At 39.6% G+C, this 17,297-nt stretch overlaps 2 protein-coding genes across 3 annotated transcripts; both read left to right on the top strand.

Annotated features, from left to right (window-relative positions):
* Positions 1-193: 193 nt before the first annotated feature.
* tex30 (testis expressed 30) lies at positions 194-6,058 on the top strand. Of its 2 annotated transcripts, none has more exons than XM_071521828.1 (5): positions 194-222; positions 855-1,091; positions 1,579-1,630; positions 2,559-2,773; positions 5,871-6,058. In XM_071521828.1, the coding sequence occupies exons 1-5, from the start codon at positions 205-207 to the stop codon at positions 5,943-5,945; spliced, it is 597 nt and encodes a 198-aa protein (XP_071377929.1). In that variant the 5' UTR covers positions 194-204; the 3' UTR covers positions 5,946-6,058. The 2 variants fall into 2 exon arrangements, with proteins under 2 accessions (XP_071377929.1, XP_071377921.1); XM_071521820.1 differs by lacking the exon at positions 5,871-6,058 and adding an exon at positions 3,203-3,451.
* Positions 6,059-7,003: 945 nt separating this feature from the next.
* Positions 7,004-14,985, top strand: LOC139645970 (ADP-ribosylhydrolase ARH1-like). Its single transcript, XM_071521860.1, is given in 5 exon segments — positions 7,004-7,042; positions 10,711-11,068; positions 12,408-12,771; positions 13,452-13,462; positions 13,465-14,985. Coding segments are annotated over 4 exon segments (1,098 nt in total). The 5' UTR covers positions 7,004-7,042; positions 10,711-10,743; the 3' UTR covers positions 13,863-14,985.
* Positions 14,986-17,297: the final 2,312 nt, after the last annotated feature.

Genomic DNA, 17,297 nt, shown 5'->3' with positions numbered 1-17,297 from the left:
TATAGCTGACCCTACAAAGAAAAGAGAAATTCTCCTGTGGGTATCATCAAAGTATGTTTTCTATCGTTATTTTGTCAAGCCAAAAGCCAGGTAGGGAGTTTGTACAGTTGTAATGACCACTCCTGTACGCTAGATGTCAGTAATTTATAAAGTCAGCCTGCCTGTAAACATTTTTTTTTATATCCAGATAAGAAACATCCGGCAATGGATAAGTTTGACGAGGTAAATACTAATAAGCAAGTTAACATCTACAGTGTTGTTATTACAATAAACCAGTCGGGGCCGTTGGCAATGACAGCCAAAAGTAGGCCTATCCTAGACCCGATATCGTTCCGTTTTCTTTTATACGGAGAGTAACGCCAAGCTGTATTCAAAAATCTGGATAGCCAAACGTACATACGCTACCTCAGAACATCGCTTAATTTTTTTTATCAATACATAGGGTCTATTGTATGGTTAAATTCGGCACACAGCTGATTCACTAAGCACCACTTTATTTCAGTATAGTCTCAACTATTGTTTCAATTGCTGCCGCCCATCGCGTTGTTATTTGGTAAAGGAAGATGGTGGGAATAACTTGGGAACTACGCTAAAAGTTGACATTTTATTGAAATAAGTGCCTCTTCTTGGACTGTATGTATGCCGAATACGAGAGTGGATCCTTTCAATCTAGAAATGGTCTGGTGTTATGTTTCATGATATATTTTTTTATGGAGAATCAAGGCCATATTAAACTGACAGCTTTTTTTAAAAAGGAGTTTGGCGTGACGTTCTCTCATCGGGTGGAGGATGGCACGTATCGGGGTTAGCTGGGAGTCAATAAGTTATCTGTATAAGTTATTATTTCTTTTCAGGACAGAGTGAAGGTGCCATTTGGGACAAAGCATCTGGATGCTGCTGTGTGTGTCCCCGCCTCAGTGAATGACGCTCACACTGCTGTCATCCTCACACACGGTGCCGGTGGGGACATGAACTTCAAGCACCTGGTTTCTCTGGCACATGCTTTGGCTTCAAATGGGTTCATTTGTGTCCGTTTCACATGCAAAGGTTTAAACCTCGTTTATAGGGTGAAGGCTTACCGCGCTGTGTGGGTAAGCATTATGCAAAATGTAATGGAAACAATATGTTTTTTTTCTGTGATAAAGAGTGAGACAAAAAAAAGTAAAGGAAACATGAAAACAAGAATGAAAAACAAATATGCATGTGTACCTTTTGATATTATACATCTACTTGTCTAAATATAGTTAACCCTTTATGTGCCCACATTTTAAGGATAGTGTGTTTGTTTGAGGTGAAATAGGTATCTTCTTTAAGCTCTCTCAGTACTAGGCTATTCAGTCATAAGCAAGGAAATAAACTGTAGTAGGCTTAGTGAGAAAAATCACTCTTACATAGTGTTCCTATAGTGACTCACCCTAACCTGTAACCTTAATGTATTTTTGGTATCACTGCAGTATTCCTATAATAGTTTTGCAGTGATATTTAGACAGGATCCATATAAAATGTATCATAGGATGACTATATTACTAACACTATTTTTCTGTCAATAACTTGCTATACGCTCTTTCTTTTTGCCAGGACTACTTGAAATCACTAGAGAAGTTCACCATTAGGCACATATACCTTGGAGGTAAGCAACAATAGACACACAGGTATATGGGTACACACAAGTGTCATGTAGGCCATGTATTAATACAGCTACTAATATTAATGGGTGAAGAATTTGCATGACCTAACTACACAAAGTTGCTTACTTCTTAAATAGTGAAAACCAGTTTAGTGCCAGATTAAGCCCATTTATAAAGAAGAAGTCCATAGAACAATATGCAAAACCTAAATGAAACGATAGAATTGTAAAATGAGATGACTTACCTTATCAGGAAACCATGACACTTGAAATGAATCTTCTACTAGTAAGTCAAATGTTTCCACAAATAATTTCAATTGTACAGAATGGAAAATAGAAAAGTACGCTTACAATGCAACTGCAGTGAAAAACGTACGGGTCATCAGCTGGCCGATAAAGGTTCCCTCCACAGGCATTTTAGATGTGCAAATCAGCAAGGACCTCATGAAAATCCTGTAGTCTCTCCGCCACATCAGCACCTGTATAAAAATCATCTTAGTTGACTGCAGTTGATATACTCTCTTTCTCAACTCAAACCAGTAAATTTTATTAAAAGGGAAAGCCACTGGATCTGACCTATAGGTACTCATTCTGCAACAGTAATTGTAAACCCATAAAGTAAGAAAACAAAAAATAAGATGTTGCTATTCCCTTTAAGATCTGTGAATAAATAGGCTCACAATGCTGAACGAGAAAGCCAATCCCTTTATTCCAAATATAGTTTATTACGAAGATCAAACCATAAAATACAGTAGCACATCCTGAGCAGGATTATCTGTCTCTATCCTAAATAACTGCTTAATCAAAATGAACATGTGACATCAAAAAGTTCCTGTAACCATTATATTTGGTTTCCAACATATTTTTCATTTCATTTTCACTGCCATCATCATCATCATCATCCCGTCATCACTGTGCGACCCGTCCGCAGGCAGGTCAATGGGAAGTCGTGCTGCCGCCGCCTTGGCCAGGCAGCTGAGTGATGAAACGGAGGACGCAGTGCAGGGCGTCGTCTGCCTGTCTTTCCCCCTGCACCCCCCAGGACAGACGCACGCCCATCAGCAGCGGAGCGAGGACCTCAGGGGGCTGCCCAGACAGATGCCCGTGCTGTTTGTGTCGGGCACAGAGGACAACATGTGTGATAGGGTGAGAATGGAACACTGTTTTGGGGCTTTTTTTATACCAGAAAGAAGTCTTAAAATGTCTTAAATTGTAGTATTAAAATTCATCGTCTTAAATGGTCTTGAATACAGTTATTTACACACACATTTGCTGTAAATTCACATTTGTTTTCTTCATTTTCTAATATAATCAATTGTTATATATTGCATATATATTGATATTTCTATATTTTTCCACTGCTTATATTTACGATTTTTGGTATATTTTTCTATCATACATATTCTATATTAATTCTTTCTTTGTTTCAGGAAGTTCTGCTTGTGTTATTTTGCACACAATGCTGTAATCCATACTTTTAATTCATGCACTCTACATGTTCTAGTATTGAAATTGACGGTTGCACGCTTTCATTTCAACATTAATGTTTGCTATAACAATCGTCTTGTGTTCTAGGTCCTTTTTGACGGTGTGGTAAAGGAAATGAAAGCTCCAGTTGAGGTTTTCTGGCTAAAAGGAGGCAGCCATGGTCTTACAGTAAAGGGAAGGTCTGAGGATTCTGTATTGGAGGAGGTGAACTCACAAGTCATCACCTGGATTATAAAGCAGACAGCATAGACTACCTAATGTTATGTGATTCTCTTGTTTTTTGTATTGTTGTACCAGTTCTCTTTTGTTGCCGTTTGTATCTTCACTGTGAAATAAATTACATATTTTTTACATAATCTTCTGGTCAAGCTGGTTGGGTGTTTTGAAAATAATGAATTCCAGTGTAGGGAATTGCAAAATTACACAATGCTACCACAGAAACACTTTCTTATAATGTCAAAGAAAAAGCAAACATTTTTTTTTAACCCTTTAAATTTTAGCCCATTATGCAGGCCATTTGTTTCTCTAGCCCAGGGGTACTCAAATACAAATCTTAAAGGTCCACAAAGAAAATTTTCAATTAGACAAAGGTCCGTTTATTAAGGTCAGTCAAGCTTTTAACGAATTATAATTAAATTATTAAATTAATAATATAAAATTAAATATAAAATATATATAATATACATTTAAATTATATAAAATTAAATTAAATAAAACATAAAATTACATATAAAATTAAATTAAATTAAAGCTACAAATCACCATTTCCCCATTATCCCCATCCCCCAAACCCGGTTCACACACCCAGCCACCAAAGGTGAATCAAACCATCCTAAGAATCAAAGTCCAAATAAGTCCAGAACTATTGTACATTGTGTCAAACACTGTTGCTTAATGAGAGAAGTGGCACCTTTGGTCTGCTGCCAAGACTTTGAACTTTGGCACAAAGGTGTGATGACCAGGCAGAGACACTGATGCAAGTGTTCATTGGTGAGTCGGCTGCGGTACTCGTTCTTCACCGTGTTCATTGTTGAGAATGCAGACTCACTGCTGTAGGCTGGCCACCTTTGAACACGCCATTTTAGATTGATTCACGTTCCAAATCTAGGCTAGTAGCTAACAGCTGACGAAACGAGCTGCGCTGTCAACTTGATTACACCGGTCTTTGTTCTCTTCTCTTGTAAAAATAAAGTTTGAAAAAAAAAGTGCGGCTCTACAGTATGACGTCGCGTCCGCGACTCACCGCTTGATGACGGGACGCTGAACTCCTTGGACGCTGAATGTGATTGGACCAAACCAAAGCAGAGTAGACGTCCTCACACAGACAGTGGAGCAGTCGGACATTCAGAGCGCTGCTTGCAGTGGAGAAAGCGGATAATTTGACTCGTTGCGTTGCGGCGAAGTCTCGCAGATAATACAAATAATACATATGAAAAGTATAATTTGCTCAGAGTCCGGAGACAGTTGTGGTTCGGTCCGGATCCGGACCGGAGTCCGGACTTTGAGGATGACTGCTCTAGCCTATGGCCTGGTGGTTGCGTTCACAGCTCAATGAGACAGGCTTGACCTGTCCATAAAAAAAAAACTGAAAATGAAAAATAAAATGATGTTGCAGGGTACATTGACTTAAGGAATACACCCAGTTTTTGGGAGGTTGACCCATTGGTCGCCTAATGAGAACATAGACACCAAAATCATCCATTGTGTCCCTGGTAGATTATTGGCTCTGATGTTCCATGCTAACACTTTAGCATACACTATTTTCAGTGATAGCAGGCCACTAGCATAATCTTAGAAGTGAGAAAATGAGAACTTGTAGCAGCTCTAAACCAAAATGGTAAGTAATCTTAAATGATATGTGTAGGAGATGGTAACTATGATACAAAAATAACACTACATAGTTTAATAGTACTGTCTTTAACTACCTGGGGCTGCTTACACTGTTTCCACAGTGACAGTCACATATTATAATGTAAAATAAGATAAGAACTTTATTAATCCCAGAGGGAAATTCAAGTTGTTACAGCAGCAAGACACTTAAGACAAAACAGTGTAGCCGTTTTCCTTGGTTGCTTACGGAGACAATGGGGTATTTGTACTGTACAAAGCTGCACTGTTTTTTTCACATCTGTCTGAAAATGGAGACAAAGACAGACAAAGTGCCACAGGGGTTGCCACCGGAACACACTGGAAGAGATTGTTTGAAAAACTGCTTCTGGTGACATCTGAGAGATAGATCTATCCAAATCTTCAAGTTTATCCCCAGTGGTCTCCTGTACAGTATTAGCAGTTTAGGGCCTCCATGTTCTGCTGCTCAACATGCTATGGGATTAAATCAAACCTAATATGCCTCTTCATGGATGACAAATGGTGCTGCTTCCAAGGCACATAGGAGCATGTATAATGGTACTGTATGCCAATCTAAGTAGAATACTGATTGCAAATAAAATATACCCAGATTTATAGTTTGACCTGCTTATTGGTATATTGGCTTACTGCTATAATGGTAAATAGTCTTTCGATTAGCAATAACAACAAATTGAGGGAAGTTAATCAGTGCAAAACATCAACAGCAACAATGTTTATCCCTTTAACAGTCGCCTCTCCCCTTATTTCACCCTCTCTTTTTAAAGTGCAACATTTTGGAATAAAGCTCCAAAACCTAGTGGCTTGTGAAAAATGCTATAGAACTAAAGCTAAATTGAATAGAAAAACCATTCAGAATAATCCTCTCTCTCTCTCTCTCTCTCTCGAGGCGCTGCAGCTGCTCTCCGCCGACTGCACAGCTCCGAGGATGATGAGGAATGAGGTGGGAAACGCCTCGAGCTGAGCGTTGATTGGTTCATCACAGGTGTATCACATACCCACTGTGAAATGAAGAGACTTAAAGTTTTTTATATCTATTCCACGGTGTCTCCATGAGCAGTCCATATACCATTTTATTAGAACGCTACAAACATGTATTATTTTCCGTAAATGCCACCTGTAATGCCTATACATCAAAATAAAAACAAGTAACGTGAAGGTCTGGGTCGTTTGAGCAGTGTGTGTGGGTGGTGATAATGCACCTTTTAAGTTGTTTATCAATCAGGTAGTCAACTCAAACAAGCCTAGTGTCTCAATGTGCTTCTCCTTCTGCACTTCCCACTGTCACATCAACTCAGCTGAAGTGATCGTTTGCTACAGTTATTGAGCTTGCTTTATTTGGTGGTATGTGGGGCCTTGTCTGTGGTGCTGAAGTTGCATTAGATGTCTGTTTAATGATTTTTTTTTAATTTTTTGTATTACGATTTTTTAGTCATGCTCTGTAATGGTTTGGCATTTAGTCGTCATTCAGGCCTTTGACAGTTTATGGTGGAAACAAAGATTTTTAGCATGATGTCTTTGATGTGAGTTGCATTCAAATTTGATACAGTATAGCTCTGTGTGTAAAGCCTAAAATAGCATTTGTAGGCTCAAGTCAATCAGTGGTGTAGAGTAATTTGTTGGTTACTACATTGTCTTACATTTGTCTGCAGTATGTGTGTTGAGCCTGTACTGTTTTAAGTTAATGCAAATCTATGATCTTTATTGGCACAGTAAATTTCACTTTTTTGCGTGTCAAGTGACGTCACCCTAGGGCACCACACTGTGTTAATCCGGGCCTGTTTATAGTACAACAGTGGCACTGAAGATCATATTTCAGATTCAGATCACATTCCAAACATAGGCCTACAATAAAAACAGACACGTGTAATTTAATTAAGTATCAGCTTCAGGTGATTCCGTTGGCAGCAGTTGTCTATATGCATTTTGATATGGCCGTTTCCTGCTTAGCGTCACGTGCGGTTCACAGGTCGCCTCGTCATCTTATGCACTCCCACAGAGTTAAAACGCGGATGTTCGGCTTCATACGGGACAACAACACGGGACGACTGGGGAAACGAGGTTAGTTAAATTGAAGTTATTATGAGCCGCTCTTCACTCTTTTCTCACGAACAGAAACATATGAGCTCCTCATCAGATTTAGGGCACATTTTGTCTCGATAGATAAAGAATACCATGGTTCCCTGAATGAAGGGAGAGAGGTGTGACAGGTTTCTTGATTAAAAGGGAAGTGAGTAAGACTTCTACTGTAGCCTACAATATCACAAATTGACCATAATATGTGTCAGTGGGGGTTGATAGTGTTGGCATTACTGTTACCTTTCCTACTTGTCTTGAGCAGTGAAATTGGCGGAACTGATTTACTGGCATTTCGACACCGGCTACTTCCTTAGAATGTTAAATTCTAGTATCCGGTGATAATTTTAATAATATACAGACCGCCTAGACCAAACAATGCTTTTATCCAAGAGTTTGCTGAGTTGTTATCTCATTTCATGTCAAAATATGGCAAAATTCTTATTTGTAAATAATATAAATTTTCTTATTTTAATATACATGTCTGCTGCACCACCCAGAGTTTTGTTACTGATTTTGTTACTGATTTTATGAATACCTTTAAAGATACCTGAATATCTGTTAACCTCACTCAAACAGTACAAGAACCTACACATTCTAAGGGCCACACCCTTGACTTAGTACTGTACAGTGGTCTCAGCCCTGACAACATTGAGACAAAGGATCTGTGTGTCCGATCACAAAGCGGTTTTATTCAGTGTGGTTTTATCCCAACTTCCTATTAATCACATTCTGTCCGCTGCCGTGTTTTTAACTCTATGTCTGCTAGCAAGTTTTCTGAGCTTTTTAATGCTGCTGCTTTGCCTTTAACTGCCTTTGATCCAGATTTTAACATTTTAATGACACCTGTCTGACTGTCCTGGACTCTGTCGCCCCATACAAAGACAAAAAGGCAAATAAAACATCGCAGCCCTGGCTAAATGAAGCCACCCAGGAATTAAAGAGAGACTGTAGGAGAAAGGAACGGAAATTGGAAGAAGAGTGGTTTACACGCATTTTATGAGCTCTGGAAAGACGCAATGCACAATATCAAAAGGCAGTTAAAGAAGCAAGAGCAACTTTCTTCTCTAACCTGATTGTAGCAAACCATTTTAACACCAGAATTTTATTTAAGGTAATAGACTCCGTCATCGCCCCCTCCCCCTGTCATTTTACCAATGCCTCGCCAGAGATGTGTGAGGAATTTTTAAAAATTTTTAAGAATAAAGTTGAAAATATAAGACAGCAAATTACTCCCCCTGACTGAGTTATACATGCCAATAGGGACATCAGTAGTTATTTTAGCAATTTTGATCCTGTGTCACTGTCATTTTTATCTGAAACTATATCCCACATGAAATCAACCATGTGCAGCCTTGATATTATCCCCACCACATTTCTTAAAGAGGTTATTGACACAGTTGGGCCCAGTATTTTATCAATTATTAATAGCTCGTTGGAGAAAGGCATTTTTCCTTCTGTTTTTAAACATGCTGTGGTCCAACCTCTTTTGAAGAAACCTAACCTTGATCCCTCTTTTCTTAACAACTTTAGGCCCATTTCTAAACTTCCATTTTTATCAAAGGTTTTAGAGAAAGTGGTATCAACCCAGCTTTTAGCTTTTATGTGTCATCATAACATCTTTGAGAAATTTCAGTCTGGTTTTAGAGCTTTACATAGTACAGAAACTGCCCTCCTCAAGGTAACCAATGACCTCCTTTTAGCAGCTGATGGGGGAAAGTGCAATTTTAATTCTTTTAGACCTAAGTGCAGCCTTTGACACTGTAGATCACGCCATTTTAATCTACCGCCTGAACACCTAGGTTGGCATCAAGGATGCTGCACTTGGTTGGTTTTATTCCTACCTTTTAGAAAGAACCTTCGCGGTCACCATAGGTCTACTCATCTTCTACAACTCACATTACCTGTGGTGTACCACAAGGTTCTATTTTAGGTCCAATTTTATTCTCAATCTATATACTGCCACTTGGCCAAGTTATCCAAAGACACAATGTCTCTTTTCATTGCTACGTAGACGACACACAGATATACCTTCCCCTGAGACCTGGTGACCCAAACAGCCTAGCTGCTGTTGTAGATTGCCTCAATGACATAAACTGTGGGATGGCACAACATTTTCTTCAGCTCAATAACTCAAAATCAGAAATCATATTGTTCAGTCCCAAAAATTCTATCAGTCATATTGAGAATGGCCTTGGTCCTCTGTCCACAAATGTGAAGCCCATTGCCAGAAACTAGTACTATTTGACACTGACCTAAACTTCGAACCACAGATTAAAAAAATTGTCCAGTCCTGCTTCCTTCAATTGAGATCCATCTCCAGAATCAAACCAATACTATCACACAGCGACCTGGAAAAAATAATCCACACCCTAATCTTCTCACGACTCGACTACTGTAACTCCCTCCTTTCTGGCATCAACCAAAAGTCACTCTCCCGCCTCCGACTAGTTCAGAATGCAGCAGCTCGGCTTCTTGCTGGTTCTAACAGACGACATCACATCACCCCAATCCTGGCTTCTCTCCATTGGCTCCCTGTTCGTTTTAGAATCGATTTTAAGATTTTACTGATCACTTTAAAGCACATTTGGGTCTGGCCCCAAGCTACATAACAGATATGTTGACCCCGTATGAGCCAGTGCGCAGCCTTAGATCCTCAGGCGGGCCCTTCTGGCTGTTCCAAAGTCTAGACTTAAAACTAAAGGTAACCACGCTTTTTCCATCAGGGCCCCTCGGCTTTGGAACGACCTGCCTGAGGAGATGAGGCTAGCAGAATCAGTGACTTCTTTTAAATCACTTCTTAACACCCATTTTTATAGACTTGCTTTTATGTGATGTCATCTTTTTATCGTCTTTTTATATTTTATCGGCTTTTTATTGTCTCTTTATCGTCTTTTTATCGTCTTTTTATCATATTTCTATTGTCTTTTTACGTCTTTTATCTTAACTCTGTCTTAATTCTATCTTACTTTTAATTCTACCTTACTTTTATTCTATTTTACTGTTTATTCTATTTTACTGTTTTGAGGCTGTGGCTCAAGAGGTAGAGTGCCATTGGAGTAGCTTGCCGCCATCAGTGTAAGAATGTGTGTGTGAATGTAGGCATGTTGTAAAGCGCTTTGGATAAAAGCGCTATATAAATGCAGTCCATTTACTGTTTATTTTGGTTTTCATCCTACGATCCCTGTTTATTATTGTTTTATTGCCTTTTGAATTCATAATTTGAGTATTCTGCTTTTATTTTGTCTGTCAAAGCACTTTGTAAACTCTGTTTTTAAAGATGCTATATAAATAAAGTTATTATTATTATTATTATTATGACTTTTCACACATGACGGTGTGCCATTACATTTACGGCAGGCTGCATGTGTGAAAGGGTCTACGTATATAGTATACTGTATGTAATGAGCACATTACCCACTGTAGAGCACTCTCCTACCACAACACTGTGGTAGGAGGGTGCCTTCAAACAAAAACAGCCTCGGCCCACACCTGTGTTTTTGAATGCAGAAAGCTCTGCGCCGTGGCTTTTTCACTCATTACCATGGAGCAACCCCTGCTGATTTTACTAGTCATATTATGCTTCAGTAAGGGAGAAATATTACACAGTGAACTTTTATAAGGTATTTACATTTTTTTTCTTTTATTCACAGATCTGCCTTTTGCCCTCTCTACAGCCAGATATCATGTCTGATCAAATTCCTCTGAAGGAGAGATATGAAGCTAGCATGGTCCTCAGTGGTGTAGGCGATGCCCTTGGGTACAACCACGGCAATTGGGAGTTTGAGGGAGATGGAGAGGCTATTCATCGCCAGGTAAAAGAGCGTGGGGGTTTGGCCAAGTTGAACGTCAAGGACTTCCCAATCAGTGATGACACGGTTATGCACTTGGCCACTGCAGACGCACTGATTGAGGTTGGGAAGAAGGCAAAGTCAACCTTACCAGACCTGTGTCGGGAATTGGTGAAAAAGTACATAGAATGTATGAGAGACATGAGTGGACGTGCAGCAGGTAAGTTTTAGATAAGCTCAAGTGAAGTAAAAAGTCAACAGTCAAAGATGTATACCACAAATTGCCAAAAATTAGCTGGACAAAAATCTAGCCAAAATAAATAATTTATTAACACAAATGCATAGTATCAAGTGCAACAATAAAAGAAAAGGAAGAAAAAACGCTAGATGAGCAGATGTTTCAGCTCATGCTTTCATCAGTGCTCTATAGAGAGAAAACACATTACCCATTAAGATAAGACTTTATAATTGGAGAGAAAATTCACAAAAGGTGAATCACTCCAACATCCTTAAATATCCTCATACTTCATAATACAATCAACAATCAACCTAGGCTGATACGATCAACCTAGCTCATTAACCAGAGGTGAAGATCAGTCGGTGATTACAGTCCCACACCCTTACAATGAAAATCGCAAAGCATTCTGAGTTCACTTGTAAAGCAATAAAAACAAAGAATCAGTGGATATAACCTTTATAGAAAACAGCTCAAACTGAGATCCTCGTTCATACCATTTCGAGCAACATTCGTCTACAGATAACCTCAACTGAAATCTTTTCTTTACACTTAAACAGTTACTGCATGATCCCATGGTTTGGGGTCTGGGGAATGTTTCCTTGAGCACCTATAATGTCATCAAGATCAAAGTCTCCTCTAACATTGAGAGACAAACTTTATGGACTCTGTCCCAGGCTGATTTAGCAGGGCTGTGATGTGATTATTGCGGTGTGTAATGACAAACAACAGTTTGTGGGTCCACAAGCTTGGTCTCCTAAATCAGTATCCACTTCAAAGTTGACGGATTAAATGTAATCTTGGTCTCTTGATGACATCACAGGTTAGAGTCTTTCCTTGCGATCATGTGCTGGTGGGAAAGTCAATTTGAGGAACTTTAGTCAGACAAATGTTAGGTTATTCTGGCTAATGGCAACGTGCATGATTATGTGTTTTCTGACTGTTGACTTACACAAAACTTTATTTTTTCCCTTGCTGAGAAGGTTAAAGGTCACCATTGCATTATAACTCGGAAACTCAAGTAGCAAAATTTTTGTTTCCAATTTAATCATCCAACTTTGTAGGACGTTCATGTGAAATTTCCAAGTAGGAAATTTGTTTTTGCGATATATCCGATAGCACATGAATGCACAATTTGCTCTCTTGTTTGGCTTTTGGAGAGACTTGTTCATGGTCACAAATCTCAGTGGAATTGTCCAAAGCATAACATGTTTTGTGATTGATGTTTTTGTGTTTGTGTGAGTTTTTCCCTTTAAGCTTATGCCCAAACAGTGGAGGAAATGCTGAAACATACACCACACTCTTGGTTCTCTTTCCTCTGCAGGCTTGACTTGCATATCCAGCATCAACCTACTTGAAAGGAGAACTGACGGAGACTATAAGATCCCCTTCAACAGGGTTGGCGGAGGTTGTGGCGCGGCCATGCGGGCCATGTGCATCGGCCTGCGTTTTCCCAAGCCAGAGCAGGAGCACCACCTGATTGCAGCGAGCGTGGAGAGCGGCCGCCTGACCCATCACCATCCCACCGGATACCTGGGGGCCGTGGCTGCAGCCCTGTTCACAGCCTATGCAGTCATGGGGACCCTGCCTGTGGAGGCATGGGGTCACGGCTTGATGGAAGTCTTGGAGAAGACCAAGCAGTATATTAGAGAGTCAGGCCACTGTGTTGACCAGAACCTCCACAATTGGTGAGTGGGGAGGGCTTTCATGTATTTTGTATATACTCTAGATGAGCTCAGATGTTTTGGTATGTGTCACAGCAAGTTATAAAACAGTGTTTTATGTATAATGACTGTTACACAGCTTTGCTGAATACTCAATTCTGATTGGCCAGTGAAGGCATTCTGAGGTCTGTTCTGCAATCTAATCATATCGCTCTGCAGTCAAGAAGTCTAGTGGATTTTGTTGATTACTAATCAACAGCGAGACTCCGCATCACATTACGGTCTTGATCCACCCAGCTGGGGCTTATTTTGCAATAATGACCGACTCACTGTACATTATCCCATACTTAGCAGACAGTTGTTTTTTTTTGTTTGAATGGCACTGTATCAGCATCCAGCAATGGAATAGCACATGTGACAGAAGACTTAAAGAGGCATTAAGTAATCTATGACTTTTATCAATCTCTATTGGCGTCCAAGGAATTGCATCAACATCAACATAGGTCTCTGGATTACGGTGCCTGTAATTGACATAAATAATATAGTCAAATTTTCCCAATAGAAATAAATAAGCTAACAAATCAGTGCAGAAATTGGGAATGTCTGGAAATGCCAATGGGTGGGGAGTTTTTGTTCCAAAACAGAGAAAGTGAGTTCTGCCTGTAATCTTGTTAGAACCCGTTTTTAAAAGTTGTATTTCACAGGGACTACTTTGAGAAGCATGGAGGACATACCTGACACAGAGGGGCATCCTTGATGGGAAAAGCAAAGCCTGCTTTCCAGAGTGCTATGGTGTGAAAGAAAGAGAGGAATTCTACTCCCTCATTGCTTTCCGTAATTGCGGGGGCGCCAGTGGACATGATGCCCCTATGATAGCTTATGACGCTCTCCTGAGTGCCGGGGACTCATGGGAAAAGCTGGCCAATCACTGGTTCTTCCATGGTGGGGACAGCGATTCAACTGCTGCAATTGCAGCCGCTTGGTGGGGGGCCATATATGGCTTCAGAGGAGTCCCAGAGTGTAACCACAAGCGGCTAGAATACAGGGATAGACTGATTAAGGCAGCACAGAAGCTTCTTCAGCTGAGTAGTAAACCTTTTAATGAAGAAGAATGAAGGAAATTTGAATATGGCTAATTCTACAGTCAAGTCCACAGGCTGTTAAAGAGTACTTCAACACTAAATTTCATACAGACTAAAATTACTGCAGCACTGCTCTCTGGGTTGAAACGTTCAAACATGTTGCACTTCTGGCCACACCCAAATCAAGATTACTGTCAAAACAGGTATTTTGCCTTTGACAGCTGATGGAAAACACCTGCTTTGACATCACTGATCGGGGTGTGGCCAGAAGTGCAACATGCTTGAAAATTTCAACCCATAGAAAGCAGTGCAGCAGCAATTTAATGCCCTATGTGATATAGTGTTTTTTTTATTTTTTTATTTAACCCCTCCACCACCCCCCCGCTTTGGAGGACATATAGCACTTTGTTTTTACAGCAATTTTTTTTTTTTACAGATTTTGAGATGAGGTACATTTTGACATGATCTGTAGATACATATATACACATACATCTGCACATGCACAATCACACATAATCTCATATACGTATACATATATATATATATATCTATATGCACATATACATACACATATTGTATGGCAATGCAAAGAATACATCACCATTCACACTTATCCAACAATCTACATACATACATAAAATATGTGATATAGTGTTTATTTACCCTTTAATGTAAAGTAGAACCTAATTTTATCCAAACTAACCACCTTACCAAAGAGGCGTTAAGAGCCAACAGTGCCGCAGTCTGAAAATATAGTTTCTACATTGTGTGTCTTTCTTGCAATGTCCTGATTGATACCTGCAGCAAATGGTATTTGAAAGACAGATAATACTTTTTGCTGTATCTTTGTTTAGTTGTTATTTGAAATGCAATAGAAATGAAATAATAGGGGCTGAATCTGCCACATGACCTATGTCGCATGTCATCCCTCTCTCTTTCTCCCAGTCTTTCCTGTCTCTCTCTACTTTCAACTGCATAATAAATGACCAAAAAAATATTTTTTTTGTGAAGAAATTGAATCATAAAGTAAAATTGTTGAATTGACTGTATAAGGTAACCCAATCACTGTGAACTGTGCACAAAATGCACTAAAATTAGGATGTGTAGAGAGATTGAGATTGAATTTGTGTGAGTTTTACTCATAGATCATAAGAATTGCCAATTAAATATGTTTTTTTCCTCACATTCCAGTGAGATCCAGCATGTATTTGTTTATTTTCTTTACAGTTGCCCTGATTCAGTCTATTGAACCACTGCCTCAGCCTGGTGGCCTAACTGCAAGTCTTATTCTTATCACAGGATGGCAGTAGCAACTTAAAAACCAACCTAAAAACAACCAACCTCTCTGCCACTAGAGGTCTCTCTTTCACTCTGCACATACATCACACGCTAACATGAAATCCACACATTTGTTTACTTGAGGCTTGTTTTCAGTGACACATCTAGAACAGGGTGTCTCCCATATGAGAGAGTGTCACGTTCCACAGAAAAACACACACCCCTGTCTACACTACATTTACCTCAAGTCTGAACAAGGTGGTAGTGGGCAGCAGCTCCAGGTTTCCCAACTTCCTGTGCAGGAAGATTTCATGAGGTGTCCTGGCTTGACACAAAATGAGAAAAAAGAGGGTTTCGGATTGTTAGACTTTCTTTGGCATCCACATTTTAAAATGCTGAATTAAAGTATGCAAATTTCTGATTTTAATGGACCAATGTCATACAGTCATATAGCCTATTTTGGTATGTTTGTTGATACACTGCAGCCTCTTTGAGACCAAAATCTTTAAGTGGCAATAAACAACAGCATTTGAACTAGCCAAATCCCTATTCATAGCCATAAACTCACTCTTGTGTGCATATCAGCAATAGCATTTAGTCACTTCTGATACACTGTAATGGTCAAAACTTAAACTGTTAACCACACTGATAGAAAAAAAATATATGCCCAAGCACTAGCATAACATATAGTATGCACAAACACACACACACCTCCTCCTGGCCTGTGTGGTTGTGTTTAACCCAACATGTCTGGAGCTGCTGTTACACATTCCTGTGTCTGCCTGTGTGACTCCTGCTGCCACTGTAATTGCAAGAAGCTCTTTTGCCTCCGGCTCTGTTTAATGGGCAGAAGACACAGCAGGCAGAGCCGAACTGTTTCTGCCCAGCTCACACACACCTGATGGGAGAGTCCTGTTAGAATGGCTGGGAGTCATGGTGGAGCTGGCTAGACAAGAGTAACATGATGAATGATACTGATATTTTGTTATCGCTGCTGTTGGATGAAAACCTGGTATCTCCACAAAGTTAAAGTTGCACTAGGTAAAATTTTTATGTAGAAATATACCCGTCTTATAAGTCTAAATCACAAAGTGGGGCTGCAACAGAGATGCACACCCCATCTTCACTAACTGCGACCATATAGAGCAGTCATCCTCAAAGTCCGGACTCCGGTCCAGATCCGGACCGAACCACAACTGTCTCCGGACTCTGAGCAAATTATACTTTTCATATGTATTATTTGTATTATCTGCGAGACTTCGCCGCAACGCAACGAGTCAAAATTATCCGCTTTCTCCACTGCAAGCAGCGCTCTGAATGTCCGACTGCTCCACTGTCTGTGTGAGGACGTCTACTCTGCTTTGGTTTGGTCCAATCACATTCAGCGTCCCGTCATCTCCATGACAGCGGTGAGTCGCGGACGCGACGTCATACTGTAGAGCCGCACTTTTTTTTTTAAACTTTATTTTTACAAGAGAAGAGAACAAAGACCGGTGTAATCAAGTTGACAGCGCAGCTCGTTTCGTCAGCTGTTAGCTACTAGCCTAGATTTGGAACGTGAATCAATCTAAAATGGCGTGTTCAAAGGTGGCCAGCCTACAGCAGTGAGTCTGCATTCTCAACAATGAACACGGTGAAGAACAAGTACCGCAGCCGACTCACCAATGAACACTTGCATCAGTGTCTCTGCCTGGTCATCACACCTTTTGTGCCAAAGTTCAAAGTCAACAGACCAAAGGTGCCACTTCTCTCATTAAGCAACAGTGTTTGACACAATGTACAATAGTTCTGGACTTATTTGGACTTTGATTCTTAGGATGGTTTGATTCACCTTTGGTGGCTGCGTGTGTGAACCGGGTTTGGGGGATGGGGATAATGGGGAAATGGTGATTTGTAGCTTTAATTTAATTTTACATGTAATTTTATGTTTTATTTAATTTAATTTTATATATTTTATATAATTTAATTTTATATTATATATATTTTATATTTAATTTTATATTATTAATTTAATAATTTAATTATAATTCGTTAAAATCTTGACTGACCTTAATAAACGGACCTTTGTCTAATTGAAAATTTTCTTTGTGGACCTTTAAGATTTGTATTTGAGTACCCCTGATATAGAGTCACCATATTTAAAAGAATAGAAGCCAAATTAAAGCCGTCCTCCACTCAACTTTACTTCTC

This window comes from Centroberyx affinis, unplaced genomic scaffold (assembly GCF_046629955.1).
Source record: "Centroberyx affinis isolate AG114_WGS23_722 - 3 ecotype Tasmania unplaced genomic scaffold, CSIRO-AGI_Caff_v1 ptg000079l_1, whole genome shotgun sequence".
NCBI classification, from domain to species: Eukaryota; Metazoa; Chordata; class Actinopteri; order Beryciformes; family Berycidae; genus Centroberyx; species Centroberyx affinis.
This window is presented reverse-complemented; position numbering and strand designations above follow the sequence as displayed.

What these genes read in the sequence shown, in the direction of transcription:
- tex30 (XM_071521820.1), top strand. An exon ending in AGGCTTACCGCGCTGTGTGG is followed by an intron (nt 1,092 to 1,578) that starts GTAAGCATTATG and finishes TCTTTTTGCCAG; the next exon opens with GACTACTTGAAATCACTAGA. An exon ending in TAGGCACATATACCTTGGAG is followed by an intron (nt 1,631 to 2,558) that starts GTAAGCAACAAT and finishes ACCCGTCCGCAG; the next exon opens with GCAGGTCAATGGGAAGTCGT.